At 40.3% G+C, this 24,665-nt stretch overlaps 2 protein-coding genes across 2 annotated transcripts; both read left to right on the top strand.

Annotated features, from left to right (window-relative positions):
• Window positions 1-633: 633 nt before the first annotated feature.
• Window positions 634-12,710, top strand: lgi1b (leucine-rich, glioma inactivated 1b). Its single transcript, XM_073488986.1, has 10 exons — window positions 634-848; window positions 950-1,021; window positions 3,055-3,126; window positions 3,744-3,815; window positions 6,563-6,634; window positions 8,148-8,317; window positions 8,486-8,650; window positions 8,821-9,041; window positions 9,412-9,658; window positions 10,946-12,710. The coding sequence occupies exons 1-10, from the start codon at window positions 634-636 to the stop codon at window positions 11,293-11,295; spliced, it is 1,656 nt and encodes a 551-aa protein (XP_073345087.1). The 3' UTR covers window positions 11,296-12,710.
• Window positions 12,711-14,977: 2,267 nt separating this feature from the next.
• On the top strand, window positions 14,978-24,024 carry slc35g1 (solute carrier family 35 member G1). The gene is made up of 5 exons (XM_073488985.1): window positions 14,978-15,383; window positions 17,439-17,619; window positions 18,780-18,914; window positions 19,311-19,507; window positions 20,332-24,024. The coding sequence occupies exons 1-5, from the start codon at window positions 15,095-15,097 to the stop codon at window positions 20,742-20,744; spliced, it is 1,215 nt and encodes a 404-aa protein (XP_073345086.1). The 5' UTR covers window positions 14,978-15,094; the 3' UTR covers window positions 20,745-24,024.
• Window positions 24,025-24,665: the final 641 nt, after the last annotated feature.

Genomic DNA, 24,665 nt, shown 5'->3' with positions numbered 1-24,665 from the left:
AGGTGCATTTGCACAGAGCCTCATGAATAGCCGCTTCCCATTAACCATGCGCGGCTCTGAGGCGCGCATAAATAATAGCTGGCACTGCTGATAAAAAAAAGCGCACCTTAGGGGCCTCTCCCCCCTCCTCCTCCCCCTCCTCTTCCTCCTCATTCTCCTCTCTTTCTCTTTCTTCCTTTTCTCCTTCTCTCTCACGGGAATTTACGCTTTCATTGCGTCCCTTTCATGGCAAGAGCAACTTATTTGTAAGCAGAAAAAAACAGCCTTGTAACCAGCGTGTTGTATTCGGGGGAGGTTGAGATAATTGCTTTTCATGACAAAAAAAAAAAAAAAAAAATCTGCTCTCTGTTCTCATGTCCTGTCTGTCCCGCATTTGTAATCCTGCGCCCTGCAGAACGAATCCGCTGGACTGGTGCCTTCCCATTGAGACGCAGGACGCATAGACACCAGCCTGCATCCGAGCGCAGCAGCACCACCAGCCCCTATCATTAAAACAAACGAGGGAAGAGAGACAGACAGAGAGAGAGAGATTTTCTTGAAAAGAATCAGCTGTGGAGGATTTTTTTTTTTTTTTTTTTTTTTGCCGAGAAGTTGCATGTGCTGGAGTGATAGTACTCGACCGGGACAGAAGGAATGGGATACCCGGGCAGAGCAGTGAGTGGAGGATGGAGAGGGTGGAAGGGATGGACGCTCCTGGTTTGGGTCGCCGCTGTCAGCTTGGTTCTGGCGGACGGACGGAGAGTGAGGCAGCCCAGATGCCCCGTCGGGTGCACCTGCACCAAAGATAATGCCCTGTGTGAGAATGTCCGATCCGTGCCTCACACGTTCCCATCGGACGTCGTCTCACTGTGAGTAGCCCAGCACCTGATCATCTGGATTGTTATTGTGCCATGCAGTGTGGTGAAGTGAGAGAAAGCTCATCCTAAATGTGTGCTCTCCATTCACTCAGGTCTTTTGTCAAGTCTGGATTTAATGAAATCACAGGGGGAAGCTTTGTTCACACGCCTGGCCTGCAACTGCTGTGAGTATCTATCTATCTATCTATCTATCTATCTATCTATCTATCTATCTATCTATCTATCTATCTATCTATCTATCTATCTACCTATATGTCTAGATGTCTATATGTCTGGGTGTCTGTAAATCCATCCTCAGTGTCAGACAGAACAAAACAATGAGCTCCCTGGAGGAGTTGTATTGAGGCTGATATGCAGATTTTAAAGGGGGATTCTCTGTAATGGTGTCAGGATTATGCAATAGACCACATGGCTACAGCAACTAACAGCAGGGGGAGGGTGGGGAGAGAGAGACAGTGTGTGTGTGTTTGCAGAGATAAATAATGAACATGTTCTTTGCTTTTTTTTTTGTTTTTGTCCAAAGATAGCAGCCTACTGAACAATTTGCTATAATCCACAAAGTGCTGGAGTGCTGCACATTACAGCACACTGTCACCGCCCCAATTTTCCTGGCATCGGTTCCTCCATATGCTCAGACGACACTAAATCAGTAAGGATGCGCGTGAAGACTTGTGACCAGAAGGAGGATATATAAACTTAAGTGAGCACTGTGGCATCGCCCCGTCTGTCATTATTTACTGCCAAGGTGACCTGGAGTATCTTAACCTCCATTAGAGTACCACTTAATCAATAGGGCCTCTGTGGCCAACACTGTGGCTGCAAAGAGTCGCTGGCCTCGCTGAGCATGCAATCAGAGATAGATATGAAGAGTTTCATTACAAAGTTAGATTACAGTTCAAGCAGCAAAATGTAACTTCCAGGAGACTACTGAGTCTCATCTCCAGATCTGACGCTTTGGGTTGGACGCCAATCCGGAATACTCGTAGTATTACTACGGAATACTCTGTGGGAACGTGCTCACCTAAGTCACGTTGCATTGGATGGGAGAATATGGAGTTTGGCCTATCATGGCACCAGTGCGTCTCTTGTATGAGATAAAGTGAAGGTTTAGATGCTGGAGGAACAGAATGTGACATTGGTTGTTTGGGAGGCAGCTGTAGAGATACGGTGCTGCAGCTAAACAATCTTCCGCTGTGACCCAGAGCGTGACCTCGGGGCGACTCTACCTCCTGGTTGAGCAGAGTATATAGACACATTTATAACCCTTTAAGACTTAACATGTGGAAATTTCTTAACACCTGCCATTGTGGAAAAAGCCTGGAAAAATACGCACATGGGAGAAGTTACCATTTCAGACACATGTTCCAAACATAACCAAGTATTTGTGTTGCCTAAACGTAATGAAACTGAACATAATAAGTGAACTAAGTGTAAAAAATAGTAAGTGAACGGTATAATAATATGGTCACAGAATACAAGCCCTGTTCTCCTTTCAGCATCTCAACTCCTGCATCCTTTCAGCAACAGAAACCATTCAAATATCAAAACGTTTGTACACACGTTGACATACGCATGCACACTGCTGTCCAGCTCAGTGGCCAAGAGGTGTGAGGCATTTTCTCTCCACAGGGGGCGCCCAGAATCAACGAGAGATTAAAGTTCCTTGTAGCGGCTTTAAATTGGCAACACACAAATGAAAAAAGTTTTTTCAATTAAAGTTAACATGTTAGGTTAACACAATCGCTTTAAAATGGACTTGTAAAAAGTGAATTCATTTGTGCGTCCCTTTTTTAAGTCGGTCTAACAATTCTCTCTCTATTCTGACATTACTGGTTTAAAGGGTGACTAAGAAACATGTGGGAGGAGGCACCCATTTCTCTCTCCCATTCATTCCATGAAAAACATGTAGGAGTGATATAACATTCCTCTGTTTTATTCATTTGATTCATTCTTTAGCCACATGCTGTGGGCTGAGATGCTGAATGAGTCTGTTGTCTCTTTACAGTAACTCTCACACCCTTTCTGCCTCTCTGTCGGCGACTTCCTGCATCGGTAAATGATAAATCACAGCACTTATCACCGAACACGATCAAACGAGTTCACAGAGACAACAGCACCCTTTGTGGGAGTCATGTGGGGACTGTAGCTTTAAATTACGTACTATTTTTCACTGTTTTGTTTTGTTTTTTCTTCACAGACTGTTCACAGCAAATTCACTTGACCTTATCGATGAGGATGCGTTCCTGGGTTTACCACATCTCGAATATCTGTAAGTGTTTATCATTAACTTGTAAATGGTTGAAATATACATCTGCGTGGTTAAGGGTCATAATACACAAACTGTTTCCCAAGTGCACACTTTCTTTATCGTACTAACAGGGCAAGGCATACAGCAATCAAACACACTTTCAATTTCTAATTTGAAACCTTTACCTTTAAAAAAAATCCATCCATCCATCAACACCACACAAAAAAATCAAGCAAATCGGCATGCATGCTGGCATTTTAAAGCCCTTATCAACCCATGTGTCACCCACACAGCTGCTTTCACTTATGTTACCTGATTACCAGTTCATAATTTTTGCTGAGCTTATGTAGAACCCAACCTAACTCCACTCTACGTCAACCAGAGCCTAATTAGCTCCAGTACAATAATTGAAAACACCTGTTTGGTTGTGCAGGCCCTCGACAGTATAATTCATTTAGACATTTCTTTCCCATGTGAACGTACTGGATGTAACACACTGTAACTGCTGTCAGCTTCTCACAACTGCCAGGGGAGAAGACGTACAGAAAGTTGAAGGGTTTCAATTCTTACTGTCGCAGTATATTTAATACTTGTGTGCGGATATCTTAATTGATCTATGAAATATGTCTCTTTCACAGATTTATTGAAAATAACAAAATCGCATCGATATCCCCATTTGCTTTCCGGGGCCTGAAAGCACTGATACACCTGTAAGTATTTTGGTTCTGTTGGCCATGTTAGAAAACTCTGCATCCTTCCCTCCTCCTTTATTCCTTCCGTCTTTCCTTCTTTGCCAGTTTTAAAAATGTAATACTATATCTTTCCCTCTAAACCTCTCTGTTGAAGTCATTTCTCTTTGGGAGAGGTAATGTGATATTATTATTTAAGGTATTCTAACATAAAACTATGCATCAGTTTCCTGTTTTTCTCTCTCTGTACCACTTTGTCAGTGTCTGAACTGCAGAGGTAGGCAGAAGTGCTGCTGCCAGTGGTGATGTCCAAGGTTACTGTCTGTAGGTGTCAGCTGGATCGGGTTGCTGAAGGGCAGATGTGGATGTCACGTTGACTCAGTGGGCCAGCAGAGCTGGTTCTAAACACATTTTTGATGAAAGATTGTGTGACTTTAACCGTCATAATTTTTTCATCAATATGTAGTTTTTGGTAGTAATGGTTAAATGTAATAAAATAGTTTTCTTTGTGAACAGAAATGATAAGGAAAAAGCCAGACAGCAGTTTATAAACAGTGGTTTCATAAACACGATTTCACATCCCTGAACTGCGGAGCTTGCCAAAACCAAAGATAGGTGAGAACGTGAGTGACCTACAGGTCACGACTAAATATAACTGTACTGTAACCTTAAACCAAGTGACCTATAATCTGTCCCTAAGTGTCTGACGGGTCGTTCTAAACACATTTTGTGTGAGAGCAGTGCAGCCAAATGCTCCGTATACATGCATCCTTCTTCATGTATGACTTGTCATGTCTGAATGGATGTGTGGCTTGATAACGGCCTGCTTTCATTTATACTCTGAGCACTGACAGTTTTTATTGACAGTGACTTGTCTGTTAGAAGCTGCCAAATAGCATGTAACAATCCACCTTGATGACTCTTGCAGCAGACATCTGAAATGATGATTAAAAACATTTCCCCTGTAACTATAGCAAAGCTGGTACTGGTGTTCTACACTAAGACTGGTAATGCCCTTAGTTAAAGGGTAACTCCATTGATTTTACACATTAAAGTGTGTTTACAGGTCTTGGGGAGTACTACTGCATACGTAAAAAAGTATATAAAACTTTCGTGGCTCCAGAGGAAGCTGTATGTATTGTGGGTAATGTAGGCACCAATTTTAAAAAGGAGGAAGGAAGGAAATAAAAAAGGCGATGTCTCTAGTTCTGCTGTATTGGTTTTGATCATTTGTGTATTAACTGTGGATAATGACTCCAACAACATTAAAGGAGTTAAATGCTCGACCCTGTGGACTGCCTCCTACATTACCCAAGATGCAACATATCCACTGAGGCACATCATTAGAGGCAATTTACTAGATTACATGCAACTTCCTCTTGAACCACAAAAGGCTTTACAGGCCTCCTACTTTTTCACATACAGTATGCAGTTGTACTCCCTGTGAACTGTAAACTCACTTTAATGTGTGAAATTGGTGGAGTTACCCTTTAAATGTAATGTTACTACCTTGCCAGCAGTCACGTGAGATGATCAATACCACTGTCGTGTTCAACATGAAGCTACAGACAGGAGACAGTTAGCCTAGCTTAGCATAAACACTGGAAAGGGAAACAGCTGAGGGAGTTCATGAGTGACTTCCCGGATGATTGTCATCGCTGTTACTCCAGGAAGTTTCTGCTCTGGGATAGTCCAGCACAAATCCCCATGTACACAGCAACTTGTCATTTTCACACATCAATTTAATCAATGATCTTAAAAGGTGGTGTACCAACCTACAGTCTAGTCTCATTGGTTTAGGATTAAATCTATTGAAAAATGAGCAGTTATTAACTAATAATATGTGTACAGCTGTAAGATTTACCACTAAGATCTGTTCTTACGTGACTCAAAAAGTCCCATGTAACCACATGGTGGGATAAAGTGCTCTCTTCCTGTTCCGTGAATACTTTCAGTTGTTTTTTGAGTAAGGTAACAAACACAAAAAGACTGATAGAGGGAATTTAAAATGCGTCACATACAATAAATACATTATTGAAGGGCACAGGCAGTGCTCCTGCTGGATTCGCGGCCACTCTGCTGCTTTATTCCCATCTGTTTGGAGAGTGCTTTCTTGCACAAACTCAAAGCAAAATGGCCTCTCTCCCTGGAAAACCTACTCTCAGATAAATAATGCAGCCTTCATGAATAACGCTGACATTTCATTTCATTCACATCTCTTTCTGGTTTTGAAGTTAAGTCCCTCGCTCACAAATTAAACGTCTCATAGGGGGCCAGTCTTGGTTGGCTGGTTGGTTTTAGCTGGCTGGCAAAGATATCACCCACTTGACAGCCTTGGAGAAGTTGGTTAAAAGCATAAAACAGTGCTTTGTATTTTGGGAATCAAATCTAAGCATCTCCATGTAATGGATAAGCTTAATATTAAAGAAACAGCATGTCACCCTTTTCTAGCAAATGATCCTCACTCCCTCTACTCAGTGTAATTGTGGCCCCTTAATTACTAAATTCCTAATGATTTAATTCCCTTCTCTTTCACCACTTAGCCTTTTGTCCCATTAATATGGTCAGGGCATTCAGATTCTGACTTGTGCCTCCCTTACATTTGGTTGCTTGTATTCTGATTGGTATTTGTTTATTCTCCTCTTGCTCAGGTCAGATAACAGAACAGAACAGAATGATACAGTGCAATGACTCATTCTGTGAAGAGGACGGTCTGAGGACCTCTAATTTAATCTCTTGTGCATTATTTTCCCCTCTTTTCTGATTAGGAGTCTGGCTTACAACAACCTTGAGACGCTGCCCAAAGATGTCTTCAAGGGCATGGACGCTTTGACCAAAGTGTGAGTTCAGTCTGTCTTTCATTCTTTGTTGAGAGGCACCAAACATTAAGAGATCAGTTAATCAGTTTTCTTATTGATTGATTGATTGATTGAGTGAGTGAGTGATTGAGTGATTGATTGATTGATTGATTGATTGATTGATTGATTGATACTATAACACCAATTTCTGTGGATTCATGTACGTGTTGATTTGTAGTTGTCTGGAGAGCAGCTACCTTTAGCTAGTTAGCTAGGAGCTTGGAGCTTGGAGCACCGTGGGAGTGTTGGTGTTTATACCCGCCATCACAGGAGCTTTAGACTGGGATGGATCGGGACTATAGCTGGTTGGCATGTTAACTTAAGTTGGTAAGATATTAGATTTTTTTCATCAAATACTGACGCTTTCGGATGGTGGATGACCCAACCTACAATCCCAAAGCATCAGTATTTGACTAGCCGGTAAACCTGAAGTGTCAGTATTACTGTCTTACCGGCAGGAGCTTTAGGTAGCTAACTCTACAACCCAATACATGGACGTCATAATGACAAAACTGTTATTTATTCTATTGATAATTTTAATTTTCAACTACATATTGCAGCTTTAGGTCCTTGAATGTTTTGTTTTGTCCACAAACTAAAGATACTAAGTTAACTGTCATAGAGGAGTAAGGAAACCAATAGTTGACAACTAATAAATGAATCATTGCAGCTCTAATTTGTTACTGAGCTTGCTTGAGTGGCATTTATTCTGAAATAGACAAGTACAGTGGTACAATGGTACTGTCATGTAATAATTGGTGGTACTAAGAGAGATTCATTTGGGAGGGGTTGGAAAGGATTTAAGGCAAATGTTGAGCGTAATCTTCCTTTATCTTACTTGCTCCTTTCTTAAACTGTGGGATTAAAATACACAGCGATAATATGAGGTAGTAGTGCTAAAAAGGAATGGAGACGGATTCCCGCACCAACAGAGGATGTAAAAGTAAGTAGCCAGGATGGAAAGATAAATAAAAGATTGTCGAAGAGAGAAGAAAAAGAGGATGTAGATGAAGAGGGGAGAAGAGGAAAAGCTTGTGTAAGGCTGGCAGAATGTCAGGGTAAATGGTAAACAAGTCAATTACAGAGAAAAGAATTGGATCCTGGCTGCCACAATCAGCTGAGATAATGCAGGCTACAGTGTGTGTGTGGATTCAATACACACATCCAAGGTCAACGGCAATTCAGATTGAGAGTGGGCAAGGAGCACGAACGACTCAGGAAGATAGAACACTTGTTGTTGTTGTGGCTTTCCTGGCTCGAAGCCAAAGTGCAGCCGAGGAGTGGAAGGGGACAGACAGCAGAACAATGAGCAGAAACTGAAGAGGGAGATATAATCTTAATATTATTATGTGTAAAAGGTCCAGTGAGTAGGATTGAGTCAGATATGTAATATGATATAAACAATGACTGAATTTTCATTTTTGGGTGAACTGTTCCTTTAAGATATACATTTATCTGAAACTGATCTCACATGTGATCCGTCCATGCGTGTTAGCGATCTACGGGGCAACAACCTGATATGCGACTGCAAGCTGAAGTGGCTGGTGGAGTGGATGCACCACACTAATGCCACCCTGGACGAGATCCACTGCAGCGGTCCACCCATTCAGCAGGGGAAGAAGCTCAATGACCTGCTGCCACACTCTTTTGACTGCATCACAGCAGGTATCATCTTACTGTGTGTGGGCCCCCTGCCTGAGAAGCATTATACTAATAACACTGGCTCTCTGTCCTCAGTTAACCGTCTCACCTATTCAACACTCGTTTCCTTCCTTTTCTTATCGTCATGTCTTGTTTCTTATGACTTATTCATTGTTGTGTCACGCTTTGCAGAATTTGCCTCCTATCAGTCGCTGAAGTTTGAGTCCATTTCGGTGGAGGCGTTCACCTTTGGTACAGATCAATATGTTGTGTTTGCCCAACCGTTTGCTGGGACGTGCAGCTTCCTGGAATGGGATCACGTGGAGATGACCTTCAGAACCTACGACACCATTGAAAGTGAGCTCATAAACAGCTAAAGAGCAGCATCGATGTTATGGGAAAATCCTGTGTGAATGAGAGGCAGAGGTTTGATTGTATTGTGTCAGTATATCACTTCAGTATCAATGATTAACTGTCTCGTATTCATATTTTTCTCTGTTGTCCTCTCTTCTCTTTTCCCTTTTCAGGCACCTCAACCGTGGTCTGCAAGCCCCTTGTGATCGACAACCACCTCTTTGTCATCGTGGCCCAGTTGTTCGGGGGCTCGCACATTTACAAACGCGACACCTCCGCCAACAAGTTCATCAAGATCCAGGACATCGACATCCTGAAGATTCGCAAACCTAACGACATCGAGACGTTCTTGATCGACGGGGAGTCCTTCTTTGTCATCGCCGACAGCTCCAAGGTTGGCCACTTTGCTTCTCCAGAACTCAAGTACCTGAAAAAATCAGGGGCATAAAGGTACCTGATTACTTCATACTGTACAGGTGTTTCTGTTATTTTGTCCAGCCCCTGCTCCTCTAAACGGCTGTATTCTTCCCACCATGTCAGCCAGTCTTTCCCCCTGGTGTCCTTTTCTGTGCAGCACAGTCGGTTTGTGTCTGCTCCTGCTGATTAACCTGGCATATCCAAATGTTAGCATATGCTCCCCCATATGTTTGGGGACACTCTGGTTGGCGCACGCGCGCACACACACACACACACACGTTTGGCCTCATCCTCTGTGTTCTAAATAAAAGTGACCAGTGGACATCTTTTACTTATTTCTCTCGCAGGCCGGCTCCACAACAGTCTACAAATGGAACGGCAACGGCTTCTACTCCCACCAGTCCCTCCACCCATGGTTTCGGGACACAGATGTCGAGTATTTGGAGATCTCCAACAAAGCCCACCTGATCTTGTCCAGCAGTTCCCAGAGGCCGGTCGTCTACCAGTGGAACAGGAGCCAGAAGCAGTTTGACCGCAGGACTGACATACCAGATATGGAGGACGTCTTCTCCGTCAAACACTTTCGGGTCAAAGGTGAGAGCTTCACTACATTCGTGTGACGGCTTTAGTTACGGGTTATTTTTTTAAGATACCAATTTTTCCATCGCCTTTCTGTCCAATGACAACCATGTACTGTATCTCCAAATTTGGTGATTTTGCAACCCAATCACAAGTCTAAATGCATTGTTTCTGCAAACCACAGATATGTTAAAACTTTACACTTCTTTAAACGTCAGCCTTTTGTCTTGTTGGGTTAGGTTTAGGCACAAAAAACTGGCTAGGTTTCGGAAAATGTCCCGACATCTTAAAAATATCTAGTTTGGTTTCCACAATTAAAGCTGCAGTATAACTCAGTGGTTCGCTAAAATAACCAGCTGAAACAGAAAGCAAACAGTGGTCTCTCGCTTGGCCGCCACCTAACACAGGTGTCATGCCACCACCATTCCTTCCTTGTCCCAATGAGAAAGTCCGCTTACATACATGTAATCTAAATGTAATGTAATACGTGTTTTATTATGGCTACTGGGCTGAGATTTTACATTTTTCTTTCATGGGTTGAGAAAAACAGAAAATCCTTCTTCTTAAACTAAATAAATGATCTTGAATAAGCTGGAAAATTGTAACCAAGCTGACAACAGGCTGTTTGAGCCATTAAAAAAGTTATAATATGATGCATTGCTGTGGATTAAACTACCCTACAGTATACATACACAGTACAAGCTCAACCTGAAACGTATACAACGGTAAAATGAATCATACACATTAATGCAGCAATTACATGAATCCAAACTTAAAGTACACTTAAGCAACTGACAAACTTAAAGTAAGCTTTGCTGATAATACTTGCATACTATTACTTAAGTAAGGTTTTGAGTGCAGGACTTGTACTTGTTATTTCACAGTGTTGTACTGCTACTTTAACTTACCTCAAGGATATGAATACTTCTTGCCCTGCTGGGTGTGTCTTTTGATTAACAGCAGACTTTGATCCAGTGTTAACATTTTCTTTTATACGGTGTCTGTAATATTCACAAGTCACACTCTTCGCTGTAATTCACTACACTTTCCTTTTTAAGGTGGTAAGAGGCAATAAAAACTGTCCACTGTTGTAAAACCTGCCCATAAATGATATAATATCATCTGCCTTGTTTCTTTCTAAGGGGACAGCTCGTCTATTAGTGACTCTTTCCAAATAATAACAAGCTATGAATTATTTTGGAATTACATAAACTGTTTTTGTGAGCCTGTCTATTTCAGTTCCAGATTTAGAGCTGAATGCGTAAACTAAAGGGTCCCTTCACTACTGTGTCCTTTTCAAAGGTGAGCTGTTTATATGCCTGACAAGATTCATCGGGGACTCCAAGGTGATGCGCTGGGACGGCGCCATGTTCAAGGAGGTCCAGACATTTCCTTCCCGCGGCTCTATGGTGTTCCAGCCCGTCTCCATCGGCAACTGGCAGTACGCCATCTTGGGCAGCGATTATTCACTGACGCAGGTCTACCAATGGGACACCAAGAGGGGCCAGTTTATCCCATCCCAGGAGCTGAATATCCAGGCGCCTCGTGCGTTCTCTCTGGTTTCCATTGACGACCGGGTGTTCCTGCTCGCGTCCAGCTTCAAGGGGAAAACTCAGATATATGAGCACCTCATGATCGATTTGAGTAATTGAAACCCATCCTTACTTTGGGACAAATCGTGTACACTACCATTCAAATGCTCTCTTCTGCTTTCATTCACCACCGATTCCCATTTTAGTTTAAACAAAAGGAAGTTTCAAGCAGAAGCTCAAATTATCTGAAAGGATATTGGTTATGATTATTTTAAGAGGTCTGACACCATTTCCATGACACTGAAGATATATTCTACACAGCCCCTGATGCCTTTGTACAGCAACCACTTTATTTTGATAAACTCCTTGTATGTTCATCTTAATTCCTCACTATTTGGGAATGCCTTATTGTCAATTCCATAAACTTAATTCCACTCAAAGTGCGAACTGACTATCTTTCAGGAAAAAGAAGCTATGAAATCACTGCTTTTTTGTCTGTTATTCATGGAAGTCTCTGCAATTCAACTCCATACATTGTTTTAAGTTCTATTGTAGGAATTTTGATAGGAAAGATTTTGGTCGTGCTAATGCAATAAAAGGTACATTCTCGAGGGAAAGGGGCCAAGTGTGTTCAGATTGAAGTGTACAGTTTTTCTAGAAAAACACAGTGGAGACAACTTTTCTTTAACTTTAGCGAAGCAATTCAGGAAAATCTCACAAGGCATAAGTGCAGAGGTTAAGAACAATACCATCTTCAGGCCAAATGTGGGTGAAAATTAGACTACTTGCTCTCAAATCCATTTTTCTTGCACATTTTGGCAGCTAGTAAACCTGTGTTCTATTAGCCGTTTGTCATTACTTTACACTTAAAGAAGTGCACTGCGTATATGAAATGAAGACTCCACTAAACACCGTGAAAACCTGAGAACAAAAAAAGTCCTGTCTACTCTATGTCCATCAGACACTCGTGGTGTTGACTCCTGATGAATGACTCGCTAGAAGCGTCCCACTGTGTTACCCAGCCCTCCCTCTTTCACTGCACTCTTGCCCCTTTTCTCCCTCATTGACACAAACCATTGTTGTCTTTACTCCGCAACTAAAAAGCCAACCACTGTGCAGCACCTAGTACCTGTGCTTTCACACGCTCCTCTTATTCTGGCACAAAGGAAACAGTTGTGATAACAATTAACAACGTCACTGACAACGATTTGCCAAATATAATGTTTACGTTTTTTCAATACTGTGTAAAGTAATTTATATGATATTGCTTTTTGTATGTAGAAGGGACCACACTAAATGTTTTATTTTTCATAGATATAGAATTTAGTGTAATTACTTAAACAAACAAAAAAAACAACACAAAAACAAGAATCACCTCTTTAAATGCTGTGTAACATGTTACTTCAGAACAGTATAGGCGTACTCGTGTCAGTATCATCTAGTTAGGTAAGGATAGAGGGTATTAGCTGCTCCTTTGTCATGTTGTTGCTCATTGTATTTTATGTACAGTAGTAATAAAATACTAAAATGCTAAATCAGAGTCGTAGTTCTTTTATTGTTACTCAAATTTGGTGTTACATCTCACACTGTATATCTGGATCATAAAGTTTCTGAGTCTTCTTGATGGACTTACTGAAAGTGGCTTCTATTTACAGTCGAGTCAGTGTGTTATGGGCACCCCACTGTGGTGGTAAATAGAAAGGGTTTAACTATGATCTCGTAGTAAATCCATTGTGAACAAAAACATAATCTACTTTCAGGAAGTACACTGCCGCAGCAAGCATTCCAGCCAAAACATGCCTGAACACTTTGGGAAAAAAAATATAACATCTCATATATATGTGAATTGTTACATCATCATTAAGATTAAGTTATTATTTAGTTTGTCAAGTATCCTAAAACCTCATTACTTTAAGAGTCATAATGATGTAACATTAAGATAGGCCTGCATCATGATAATGACCTAGGCTATATGTCATGAGTTCATTAGTTCATTAAGTTCATTAGTTCATTATTTGTCTTAACATCATAACTATGACATAGGCCTGTCTTGATGTAACATCAGTAGACTTCTCAAAAGTCAAAATGATGAAGTTTTTGGATACCCAACAAACAAAATCATAATTGTAAGTCTGAATTATGAGGTAACTGTTCATATTTATGAAATGTTTTTCCCCAGAAGTTCATGCATGTTTTAGCTGGAATTACCTCGGGGCATCAATGTACTTCCTGAAATGTAGTACTACATGCAATCCATTGTGAACATAAACACATTTTACTTTCAGGAAGTAAGATGTAGCCTATCTTAATGTTACATCATTAGTCGTTAAACTCAAAATAATGAGGTTTTAGCATACTTAACAGACTAAATCATAACTGTAAGTCTTAATTATGATGTAAATATTCATATTTACTTATTTTCTTCCAAAATATTAATGCATGTTCTAGCTGGAATTAGCCTGGGGCATCAATGTACTTGAACCTGAATGTAAAAGATGTTTTTGTTCACAGTGGATTCAATGTGGTACTACATTAAATCCATTGTGAACAAATATGTATATTTACATCATAATTAAGACTTACAAGACTACAAAACATATGATTTAATTTGTCAAGTATGCTAAAACCTCATTATTTTGGGTTTAAAGACTAATGATGTAACACTAAGATAGGCTACGTCATGGTAATGACGTAGATATTAAGACAAATTAGGAGCTACGCAGGTTTAATTTTTCTTTTTATCACATGGACTAAATTTAACGACAATAAATCCATTGTGAACAAAAACATCTTTTACTTTCAGGAATTACATGAATGCCCCAAGCTTATTCCAGTGAAAATATGCATGAATAAACTAAAAGAAAATCATAAATATGAATGGTTACATCATAATTAAGACCGATTAATGATAATTGATGTAACTCTAAGATAGGTTTACATCATAGTCAGTAGTTAAATATGGACTACATTTAACTACATTAAATCCATCGTGAACAAAAAACAATCTTTTACTTTCAGGAAGTACATTGATGAACATTTTTGGAAAATATATATCTCATAAATATGAAAAGTTTAATCAATAATTCAGATTATTTTAGTCTATTTTGAGTTTCCAGACTAATGATGTAACACATGTAGTCCACGTTTAGCCACCAACTATGACACAGACCTATCTTAGAGTTACATCATTAGACTTTTAAGTCAAAATAATGAAGTTTTTGGATACCTGACAAACTAAATCAGACTTAATTATGATGTAACTATTCATATTCACGATTTTCTTTTAGTTTTTCTTCTAGATGTCATGCATGTTTTCACTGCAATAAGCTCGGGGCATCAATGTACTTCCTGAAACTTAATCATGTACTTCCTGGACTTAATGTAGTTAACTACATTAAATCCATTGTGAACAACAACATCTTTTACATCCAGGAAGTACACTGATGGACATTTTTGGAAAATATATACCTCATAAATATGAAAAGTCTCATCATAATTAAGACTGATTTGATTTAGTTGATTTTGAGTTTACAGACTAATGATGTACTAACACTAAGATAGGCTTACGTCATGGTTCTGACGTACAAATGAAGGGAAATCGTGAGCTTTGACTCTTCTTGTCATCACGTCGACTGCATTGATGCGTTTCAGATGTGTGTGAGCTGAGTTTTGGTTGGCTCAGGTCTCCACAGCCTCCCTCTACAATGGGCGTCAACGTCGGCCAATGTTTTAGTCGTCCGGCAGAGTTGGTTCGCGTTCAGCTCTGCCCCCCTGTGGGTAAAGTAAACCACCGCATGGGAGTTTGTATCCTGCCACCAAGGTTAGTCATTAACCTTGTCTTCTCAGTCACTCAGGGCACCAAAGAAGGCGGACAGCGCTCTGTCCGAGGCATGCTGTCGCTCGGCCGTCACATCTTACCATGGCAGACTGTAACCACTGCGCACACGAGCGGGCTTCACCCGCAGAGGACGACATTACCGTAGTGTTTCACAGAGCCGACAACCAGGACGACGAGTGCGGCGATGACGAGCGGACGGCGGAGAGGATTCACTTGCAGCGCGGCTGTCGTGTGTCGTGTGCTTACGACGGCGGTGATGCTGAGGAGACGGAGGAGGCGAGGGGAAGCGAAAATTCACCGGAAGGCGGCGAGGGAAGAGCGCTGTGCCCGCCGGCGTGTTGCGTCAGAGGCGAGCCCGCATCCCGGGAAGGTAGAGAAGAGCGCACGCACTTTAGTATATAGCTCTTAAACGGAAGTGATAAAAAAAAAGAAAAGAAATAAAGACATAAATTTCCCCATCCTCACTTCGGTGTCGGCAAAACAAAAAAACCATGCAGAAGTAACGTGCCCTATAACGTGGCCCTCACGTTATACAACCGTGTAACGTCACATCAGTTATAACGGGGCTATCACGTGTAGGCTAACAGCCTGTAAGCAGGGGTTTAGTCGTAGGGAAGCAGCGCGGGTCACTTCACACACTTTCTATAAAGTTTCGGCGCTTTTCTGTGTCAACAATGCCGGCGCGTCATTTAAACGTCACATTAAAAGTGGACCCCCCCCCCCATTGGCCAGTGACCCAAATTATGTAGGTTGGAAGAAATCATATTTGATGGAAATATCTTTTTTTCATCCTTTTTTTAGGGTCGTTTGTTGTCTCACAGCACGTTAAAACGCTGGTTGATGTATTTTTAATGCTTAATCATATCGAAACTATGATGCACAGTTCCTCCTTTCAGTGTGTGTGTGTGTGTGTGTGTGTGTGTGTGCCTTATATGTAAGGAAGCTGGTTGCTAAGTGTGCAGCCGATAAAAAGATAAAGTGCTGTAAACCTTCCCTGAGAGGATGGATGACTGTGCACTTTTACAGCACCAGGGCTACCGTACCTGTAGGCTTTCAGCACGCTACACTCGGAAATAAGACCCAGTTTGACACACAGTTTGTGCCTATCAGCAAAACAGATGTGACACTACAGAAAGGGTTTTTCCATTGGTGTTACTCTATAAGGAAGAAAGACGTTTTGGGAATTAAGAAGGAAGTGAAAAATGCACCCGATGCCCCTGGACATTAGTTTGTCTCTGTGCACTTTTAGTACAAGTTAAAAGGGGCACTGTGTAGTTTTGGAAAAGAAATTCAGAAACTCACAAAGCTCATATTTACAATATTGATAAGGTAATAATACAAACTGAGAAATATTTATTATTTACATTCCTGAACAAACATGCTGTTATCAGAGGGAAATGAGGTGCCCAGGACACTGTTTGAAGCTGGGTGGCAGGGTCCGCCAAATATTAACAGAGTACAATAGTATGAAACTGTGTTGTTTGTTTATTCAGTCACGAAAATGAAGAGAGTTTGTTTATTTAGTTTGTTTCAGTCAATGAAGATCTTTCTCTTCTGGTTAAAATGACTTCCCCGAAACTGCAGTGCACCTTTAAACTTGAAACTTTAAACTTGTTTAACAAGTTTAAATTCAGATGAAATTCAAATGACTATACAGTGTGTAACTATGGAAGGGTTTTTCCATTGGTGTTACTCTGTGTAAGGAAGAAAGACGTTTTGGCGTTGTTTTGGGAATTTAGAAGGAAGTGAAAAATGCACCTGATGCCCCTGGACATCAGTTTCTCTTTGTGTACTTTTTGTACATGGTGAAAAATGACATGTGAGAAAGAAAGGCCAGCTTGAATGCCAAGAAAAGTAATATAAAAAATTGTGTTACACTGGAATACTAATGCAGTAAAGTCTAACACTGTAATAATCATCTTGCCTGTGTCTACTAAGCATAAAAGTGGAACTGCACTGTACATTTTCAAAGTTGTCTTTTCTTTAAAAAGGTCAGGAAATTGATTACCTCAGAATTACCAGGTAAAACAGCCTATTGGATTTAAGTTTGACGAGCTAAAGAGTTTCGGTGAACAGAATCGGTGAACAGACCACACATTGTGGACGAACACAGAGAAAGGTGCCTGAGCGACCTCAGGCTGCAATCTAATCTCCACAAACATATCAGCTTGTTGCTCCACAGGCAGGGTTTGCAAACACTACACCACTGAATTTCACAAATCTTTTGTTTGTGGTATTCCAACAGAATTCGAAGGCCACATGGAGTTCAATAACATACTCTCAGGTTCACCCCTCCATCCTGCAGTTACCGTATCAACAAAATACTAAGAGATACCCTTCTCAGGGCCCCCGTCTCTCTACCTCTCTGCTCCCTCATCCTTACTTCCTATTCTTTGTCTCTCTCCTCCTTTTCTCTCTTTCCCAGGCCCAGAGAAACCAAAATCATGTCCAGGTCTCGGTTTGTTCTATGCGTTCCTGTCCACAGTCTTCTTCTCCATCATTGCCCTCTTGGTGAAAACCATCCAGGGAGTCCACGCCATAGAGATCAGCGCCATACGCTGCTTCTTCCAGATGCTCTTTACTGCGCCGTTACTCATCTACCACAAGTAAGCACGATGGAGAAACTCAAATATTTAGATTTCATGACCTCAACACTTACATTTTAACCCCAGAGTCAAGATTTGCACATACCTTTTATGCAATAATAAGTGCTATTGTAACACCCCCAAACAGTCTTTCTTTTAAACCAACAATTTATATGTTGTGATTAGATCCAAGTTTGTTTATATCCCTGTTTGTCAGGGGATTCCTGCATTTGTGTTCAAATACAAGGATCATGGCTTAACATATAATCACTTTTCAAACAAGTTTGCATTGTCAAAATACTTCGAGAGCCATGTATTATTCCCTTCGGTCCTGTTGATGAAAAATATTATGTACTTACAATGTTGGGAAGGTTTTGAATAAAGCCTTTCTACATTAAATATGATTTTAAATAAAGTACCAAAGGTTTTATTGTAATTGTATTGAACAGTAACAGCATATTGTTCCGTTTTCACCTAAAATACTGTTAAAAATAGTACAATACAATACAATGAGGGTGAAATCTGATTATCAATTTGTAAGTGCAATGAAATTAAATACAATAAATAAACACTTTAAGAAAGAAAATATTAAGTAAGGTAGATTCTTAAAGGTCCCATATTACGCTCATTTTCAGGTTCATATATTTGATTTTAGGCGTCTACTAGAAAATGTTTACATGCTTTAATGTTCAATAAACACAAAGCAAGAAAGTCAATAAAGGGAAATAAAATACAGCTTCTAAAAATCATTAAGTTTACTTTCTTTCCATTCATTTCACAAGCATGACATGACAAACTTACACGTAACCAGTTCACTAAGGAATAACATTGTTATCCCAAGAATCAAAATTAAACTTAAATCCCAAAGGCTATCGCACTACCTTTATTCATTCATGTAACTATTCATCCATTCATCCATATGTCCTCTGCATTCCTCTTTGTTTTGACATTCATTCATAACCACTTCTCTTTACAGCCCCACCCATTCATCTGTACATCCATCACTGTCATCTCCACAGTACCTAAATCTACCCATCTGTCATCTCTTTTTGCTGAGTTTTCCCCCTCTTTCTCTCTGAAATTCTGTGTATAACTTCCTTTGTCAGTCTAACAATCCATCCATCCATCCATCCATCCATCCATCCATTCATTCCATCATCCTCATATCTCTGCTCCTCCAGGACAGGTTTCCTTGGTCCCAGAGAAAAACGTAAATATCTGGTGTTTCGGGGTTTCGTTGGTTCCAATGCCATGATCCTGCTCTTCTATGCTGTTCAGCAGATGCCGCTAGCAGATGCCACCGTCATCATGTTCAGGTGAGAGGAGGTTGGAGCGTAATTAATTGTGCCTGATGAGTGCTGATTACACTAAGACTGCGAAAAGGTTTTGTCCTCTGTGAATAGTACGCCGTCACATTTTTCTCTAATCCCCCTCCCGTCATTTTTTCTACACCCTCATCTCTTTATCTCACTTTCCAACATTTTCCTTATTCCTCTTAATTGTCTCTCTCTCCCTGCCATATTCTGTCAGTAATATATGAAAGATCCGGGGAAGTGTGATTTGAATAGAGCGACATACCTCATACGAAACTAATCTGTTAAGACAATAATCAGCATTTCTCACCAATTTTCTCCTTTTTTTTCTCTATATTTGATTAATTAAGCTGCACCCATAAATGTATTACTTACTATTATTCTTTCATTGTCCCTCAGTAATCCAGTGTTCACCTCCCTCCTGGCCTGGATCTTCCTGAAGGAGAGATGTACGATCTGGGACTTAGTCTTCATGGTTTTTACCCTCACTGGAGTCATCCTCATCGCCCGACCACCATTCATCTTTGGCGAGCATCCACGTGGCATTGAGGGCAACTACACTAACCACATCAAGGGGACTATTGCTGCCTTTGCAGGTGATACAATTAACACACTCCCTTTCCTACATCACCTGTAAAGCAGTAGAAGTTTATATGACCATAATAAATAGATAAAAACAATCACAAGGACGTATGACAATGAGAATTTTCTTCGTCCTTGCATGACAGACCGTTTATTTTAACCAGGTCAGGTTTACCATGGCAACCAGGGGAATTCAATGCAATACAGCTATGTCCTCTAGCACATCAGGGTCAGATGGGAGATACAGTCCTTCCAATTAGTCATAGTTCTCCTCCGGGGGTTCTCCTTCCAGTGCTCAAATTGGTCCTTTCCATGTGAAAGAGAGTTAGTTCAAGGTCCTTATAGACTTATAAGCACCTTACACAATCTCAAAAAATGACATGTGCCACCCTGCTAAGAAACCTGGTGTTAGCTGCTCGACTCCACATCTATTGTGTGTCTGTCTGGAGACAATGATCCCTCCTGTTTTGCTCTCACTAAAGATTCCTTATTCTTATATTCTTTCCCTTTCAAAGGTTTGTTTGGAGGGTCTAAGGATAGAGGGTGTCGCATGTTATACAGGTTGTGGAGCCTCTTGAGACAAATTTGTGATGGATATTGGGCTACATGAATAAAACTGACTTGACTCAAACTTGCAGCTTGAATGTTTCAACTTGCAGAAATTGCTTGCGTAGCTGCACAATTTGCCAAATATTTGGGGAGAAACACCCAGCTACAAATCGAATACTGGCTCTGGAGTGCGAGGAGCTTTTGTGCCAGCGTCATAATGTCTCTTTCATTTTCATCATTCTTCTGATTGCTGTATTCATTCAATATCTTATTTTTGATTCATTCTCAGGAGCTGTTGGGGCTGCTTTTACATATGTTGTCCTTCGCAAGATTGGGAAGAGCGTCCATTACTACCTCTCTGTCTGGTACTACGCTGTCATCGGTTTCATTGAGTGCCTCATCACTGTATCCGTCCTTGGGGAATGGAAGATCCCATTCTGTGGCCGCGATCGCTGGTTGCTGATGTTGATTGCTGTTCTGGGTATCGCTGGCCAGAGCTTCCTCACAAAGGCCCTGCAGATCGAGAAAGCTGGACCCGTGGCCTTGGTGAGGACTGTCGACGTGGTGCTGGCGTTCACCTTCCAGTTCATTTTCTTTAACCGTGCACCGACCTGGTGGAGCCTTGGAGGGGCGCTGTGCGTTGTGGCGAGCACTAGTGGAGTGGCTCTCAGGAAGTGGTACAGCAACTCTCGCAAGAGCTGAGAAAGACAAGCAACATAGAATACTTTGGTATTACTATTTATTCTTTTTTCAGTATCATATGTTCCTGATTTATTCTGTATTTTTCTTGTTTTTTACATGCAAACGTGAGGAGGTTTGAGCTCGTTGCGGAGTTAAAACAAGAAATATAGGAGGATAATCTAGTATAGGTCAGTCGAAAAGTCAAAATTGAATTCTGTACATCTATACATGTTGATTCCTGAGAGTCAACCTGTGTAAAAATTTTCATATTCATTTTTTGTGTAAATTGACTCATAAATAAGAGGAAAGAAAAACTGTTGTCGCCCCAAACCATATCCTGCTCCCTGGAGCGTTCTTAGCTAACAAACTGCCTATTCAAAAGAGATTTATTATTTTCTCTTTAATAAAAACTATACAGCATAAACGGGGCTGAAAGTTGAATGATGAGGCAGATTAGTGAAGGATATCCACAGTCCCACATCCTTTTGCTTTTATCTGCGTAAAATAGCCAAAGAGAACAGAGTGCTGCAGGGATGACGTATTTTGGTGGACCAAAATTAGCCCTGCCCTTCTTTTCCTCGACAAAAAGCCAACAGGAGTTTTCCACAGGATTTTGGATTTTTGCAGCAAATAAACCAAATAAATATGATTTATGATACTTACACAAGGTAATGTTTATGAATGTGTGCGATCGTCAGAAGTATCAACGTTATAAACGAACTACACCACAGTCACACGTCAGTAAGTTGCCAATGATGGTTAATGTCCCTAACAATTTTGGTAATCTAATTTAGCCACTTGTTAGCAACCGCCATTTTTAAGACATGTAAAAACGCTTCAAAATTCACAGTTGTGTATTACGTATTTAATGTCCTTAGAACAAAACGTGAAAATCTCTTCAGGTTGCGGTAATCACAGACCTTATTTCAGGCATCTAATCGTAAACCGCTAAAAAAAAAACTCATTGGCTTAAAGATGAGGGAACTGGAAGTGGAAAAATGTTAAAGGAGACATTTTATGCTCATTTTCAAGTTCATAATTTTATTTTGGTTCACTGCTGGAATAGGTTTAAATGCTGTAATGCTTAAAAAACACATCCATTGTCTCATACTGTCCAGTGCTGCAGCTCTGTATTCCCCCTCTGCCTGAAACTCTCTGTTTTAGCTCCTGTCTCTTTAAGGCCCCGATCCCGAATACCCAGTCTGCTCTGATTGGTCAGCTCACACAAGCCTGAGCCAGCACCGTGTGGCATAATAGGTCTCCTTTAATTATTTTCTGGGTTTTACGACTCATTCCTGCAGCACTCTACTGGGACCAATCATACTGTGTCACATAACATGTCAATCATGTTAAACGTTAAAAAAAAACTAACACTACATATTTCATTTTGTAGTAGCATGGACACTGTAAACGTGTGTTTATTTAAAAAAAAATCGTGGAAACAGATTACCTCACAATTGCCAATTAAAGTCGACTAATAATTTGAAGTTGTTCACTTTTTTTTAGCTCATACAACGTAAATTTGATAGTCTGCTTTACTTGATAATTCTGAGGTAATTCCTGACTTTTTTAAAATAAAGTCAAGTTTTAAAATTCACAGTGTACTAGCGCTATCATAAAAAAAAATACTTGATATATGTGTGGTGCTGATGGTACAAGTATCACTGTTTTTAGCAAACAGGACATTTTATTATAAAGACATTGCAAAAATTTGAGTCAACAAATAGAACTTGTTCCAAGTTTTTACTTGAAAACAGGGTACACTGTAAAATCCGAAAAAGTGACTTGTACTTTGAAAAATCGAGGAAACCGATAACCTCAAAATTACCACGTAAAGTAGACTAATCATTTTAAGTTTTTAAATCTTTTTAGTTCATACAATTTAAATTTAATAGCCTATTTGGTAATTCTGAGGTAACTGGTTTCCTGCCTTTTTTAAAGTAAAGTCAACTTACAGTGTAGGATTCTCTCAGGGATCTCTTGCCTAACAGCTTAACATGCCCAGATTTGAATTACACCTAAATGCAACACAGCGTTCTTATTCATGAAGCATTTATGCCTTTGTATTATATTGATTTTTTTTTTTGATCACCCCCATTTTCTCTAACATATTAAAAGATAATAGGATCATAAGATAGTAATAGGATCATTTCTTAATGATATCTTTGAAGTGCCTTAAGTAGGGAACTATAACCTCTAGCTTCCCTAAGCTGAGCTGCTCAGTAACAAGCAACTTGCGCTGGGCAGCTCTGCTCGTGCGTATTCATGTGAAGTATGAAAAAACTTAAAATGCTCGGATGACAAGTCCAACAGCATTTTTAACGAGGCGCAAGATACATGATCCACAAAGGCAACACTGAGCATCATCTCAGGAGGAGCCAACTCTCTCATGTTGTCGAGCACTTAATGTCATCTTAGAACTGAAGCATCTAATTAGTGGCACAGCTGTCTAAAAATATATTTTCTATGATGCAGAAAGGGGGGTGTTGTTTGCACTTTGTCTTCGCTTTAGGGTAGAGTGAGTGTCAGTGACCTGCCACTATAATTCAGCAAATGGTGATCATCCAAACGGCTGCACACAAGGATTGCTGGACTAAGCTGATGTTGAGGTTTTACACTTGTCGTTTTTGTCAACCTCAGTTTAATTATTGTGCCAAGTCCAGGGTGTCTGTTGTCATCACGATTCATCAAGTTTTACCTGGCTGAGTACAGGTTTGTCCAGCTTATGAAGCAAGAGTTTTGGATAAGGTCCGAGCAAAACGAAAGTGATACTTAAAATAGTGTGTTTTGTCCTTTGGCACTAAAAAGTTGCCTTGAATCAAAGATGATCTTTATGTTATTGTTTGTAGAAAAACTAAAATACCCTTATTTCATGGGCTGTGGGTTTCTAGAAGAGCAGCTGGTGTGATCTGCGTTATTGTCTGACATTAATCATCCTGTATGTTTAGCATTTAGCAAGGTGTTTCCCACTGTCGTGGCTGATAATGTCTTAGTGCAACTGCACTCATCTGTTGCAGAAGTGTCTAATTGGGTGCTGGAAAAGGAAGGCAATCGGTGCTGCTAGACTGCTGTTTAATATCCTGCAGTTTCTTCCTTGCTATTTTTCCTGTTGAGATCTGTGTCAGCACCTCTGCATCATCAGACCTGCCTCCAATTATAGTTCTTCCTTTTGTAAACTCTCACTAACAATTGAACCATTCATTTGTCATATTATTGTTTTTGTTGAATAAGATGGTCGAAGTGACACTTCTTATGATGGTGATGTGCAGCAGGGTCAAAAAGTCTGACACCAATAGTCAAAACACTTCTTTTTGCATTTGTTTATAATGTAATAATAACAGTATTTTGTTCATTATAAATTGTGATATAAACGTATTGATATGAGTAAAAAGTTGAATCTTAGATGTACATGAATTTCAGAATATCATAGTATTAGGTATGCCCCCCCTTGAGCTGGCATGGACTCCGCAAGTTTTTCTAAATACTTCTTATTTACTATTATTTATACAAATGATAATATCAGTTTACCAATCTGAGTGAAAAATGTAATATTCAAAAAACGGTATGTCTCTCTTTTGCTGTAATGGCAACACTGGAGCTGGCAGGGACTCCACAAGTTTCTCATAGTTATCCCAGCATTATTTGATGTCACATAATGCCTGGCTTTCTCAGTCTTCAAGTGCCCCCATACATGTAAATGTCCAATGGGTTTGAGGTCAGAGACTGTGGAAGAAAGTCCATGACAGTCAGGACTCCTTGTAGCACTGCAAAGGGAGTCTGGGGTCATTATCCTTCTAAAGTAAGAATCCTTCTCCTCAAAGATGCAACCCAGCGGGTGTAATATGTCTCTGAATAATGGAGTGGTACCTCTCATGAAGTCTCTTTAAGACTGAGAAAGCCAAGCATACTGTGAGATTACAGGAAGCTTGTTGGAACACTGTC

This window comes from Pagrus major, chromosome 20 (genome assembly GCF_040436345.1).
Source record: "Pagrus major chromosome 20, Pma_NU_1.0".
NCBI lineage: Eukaryota > Metazoa > Chordata > Actinopteri > Spariformes > Sparidae > Pagrus > Pagrus major.
Note: the sequence above shows the minus strand (reverse complement) of the source record. Positions and strands in the feature narration are given on the sequence as shown.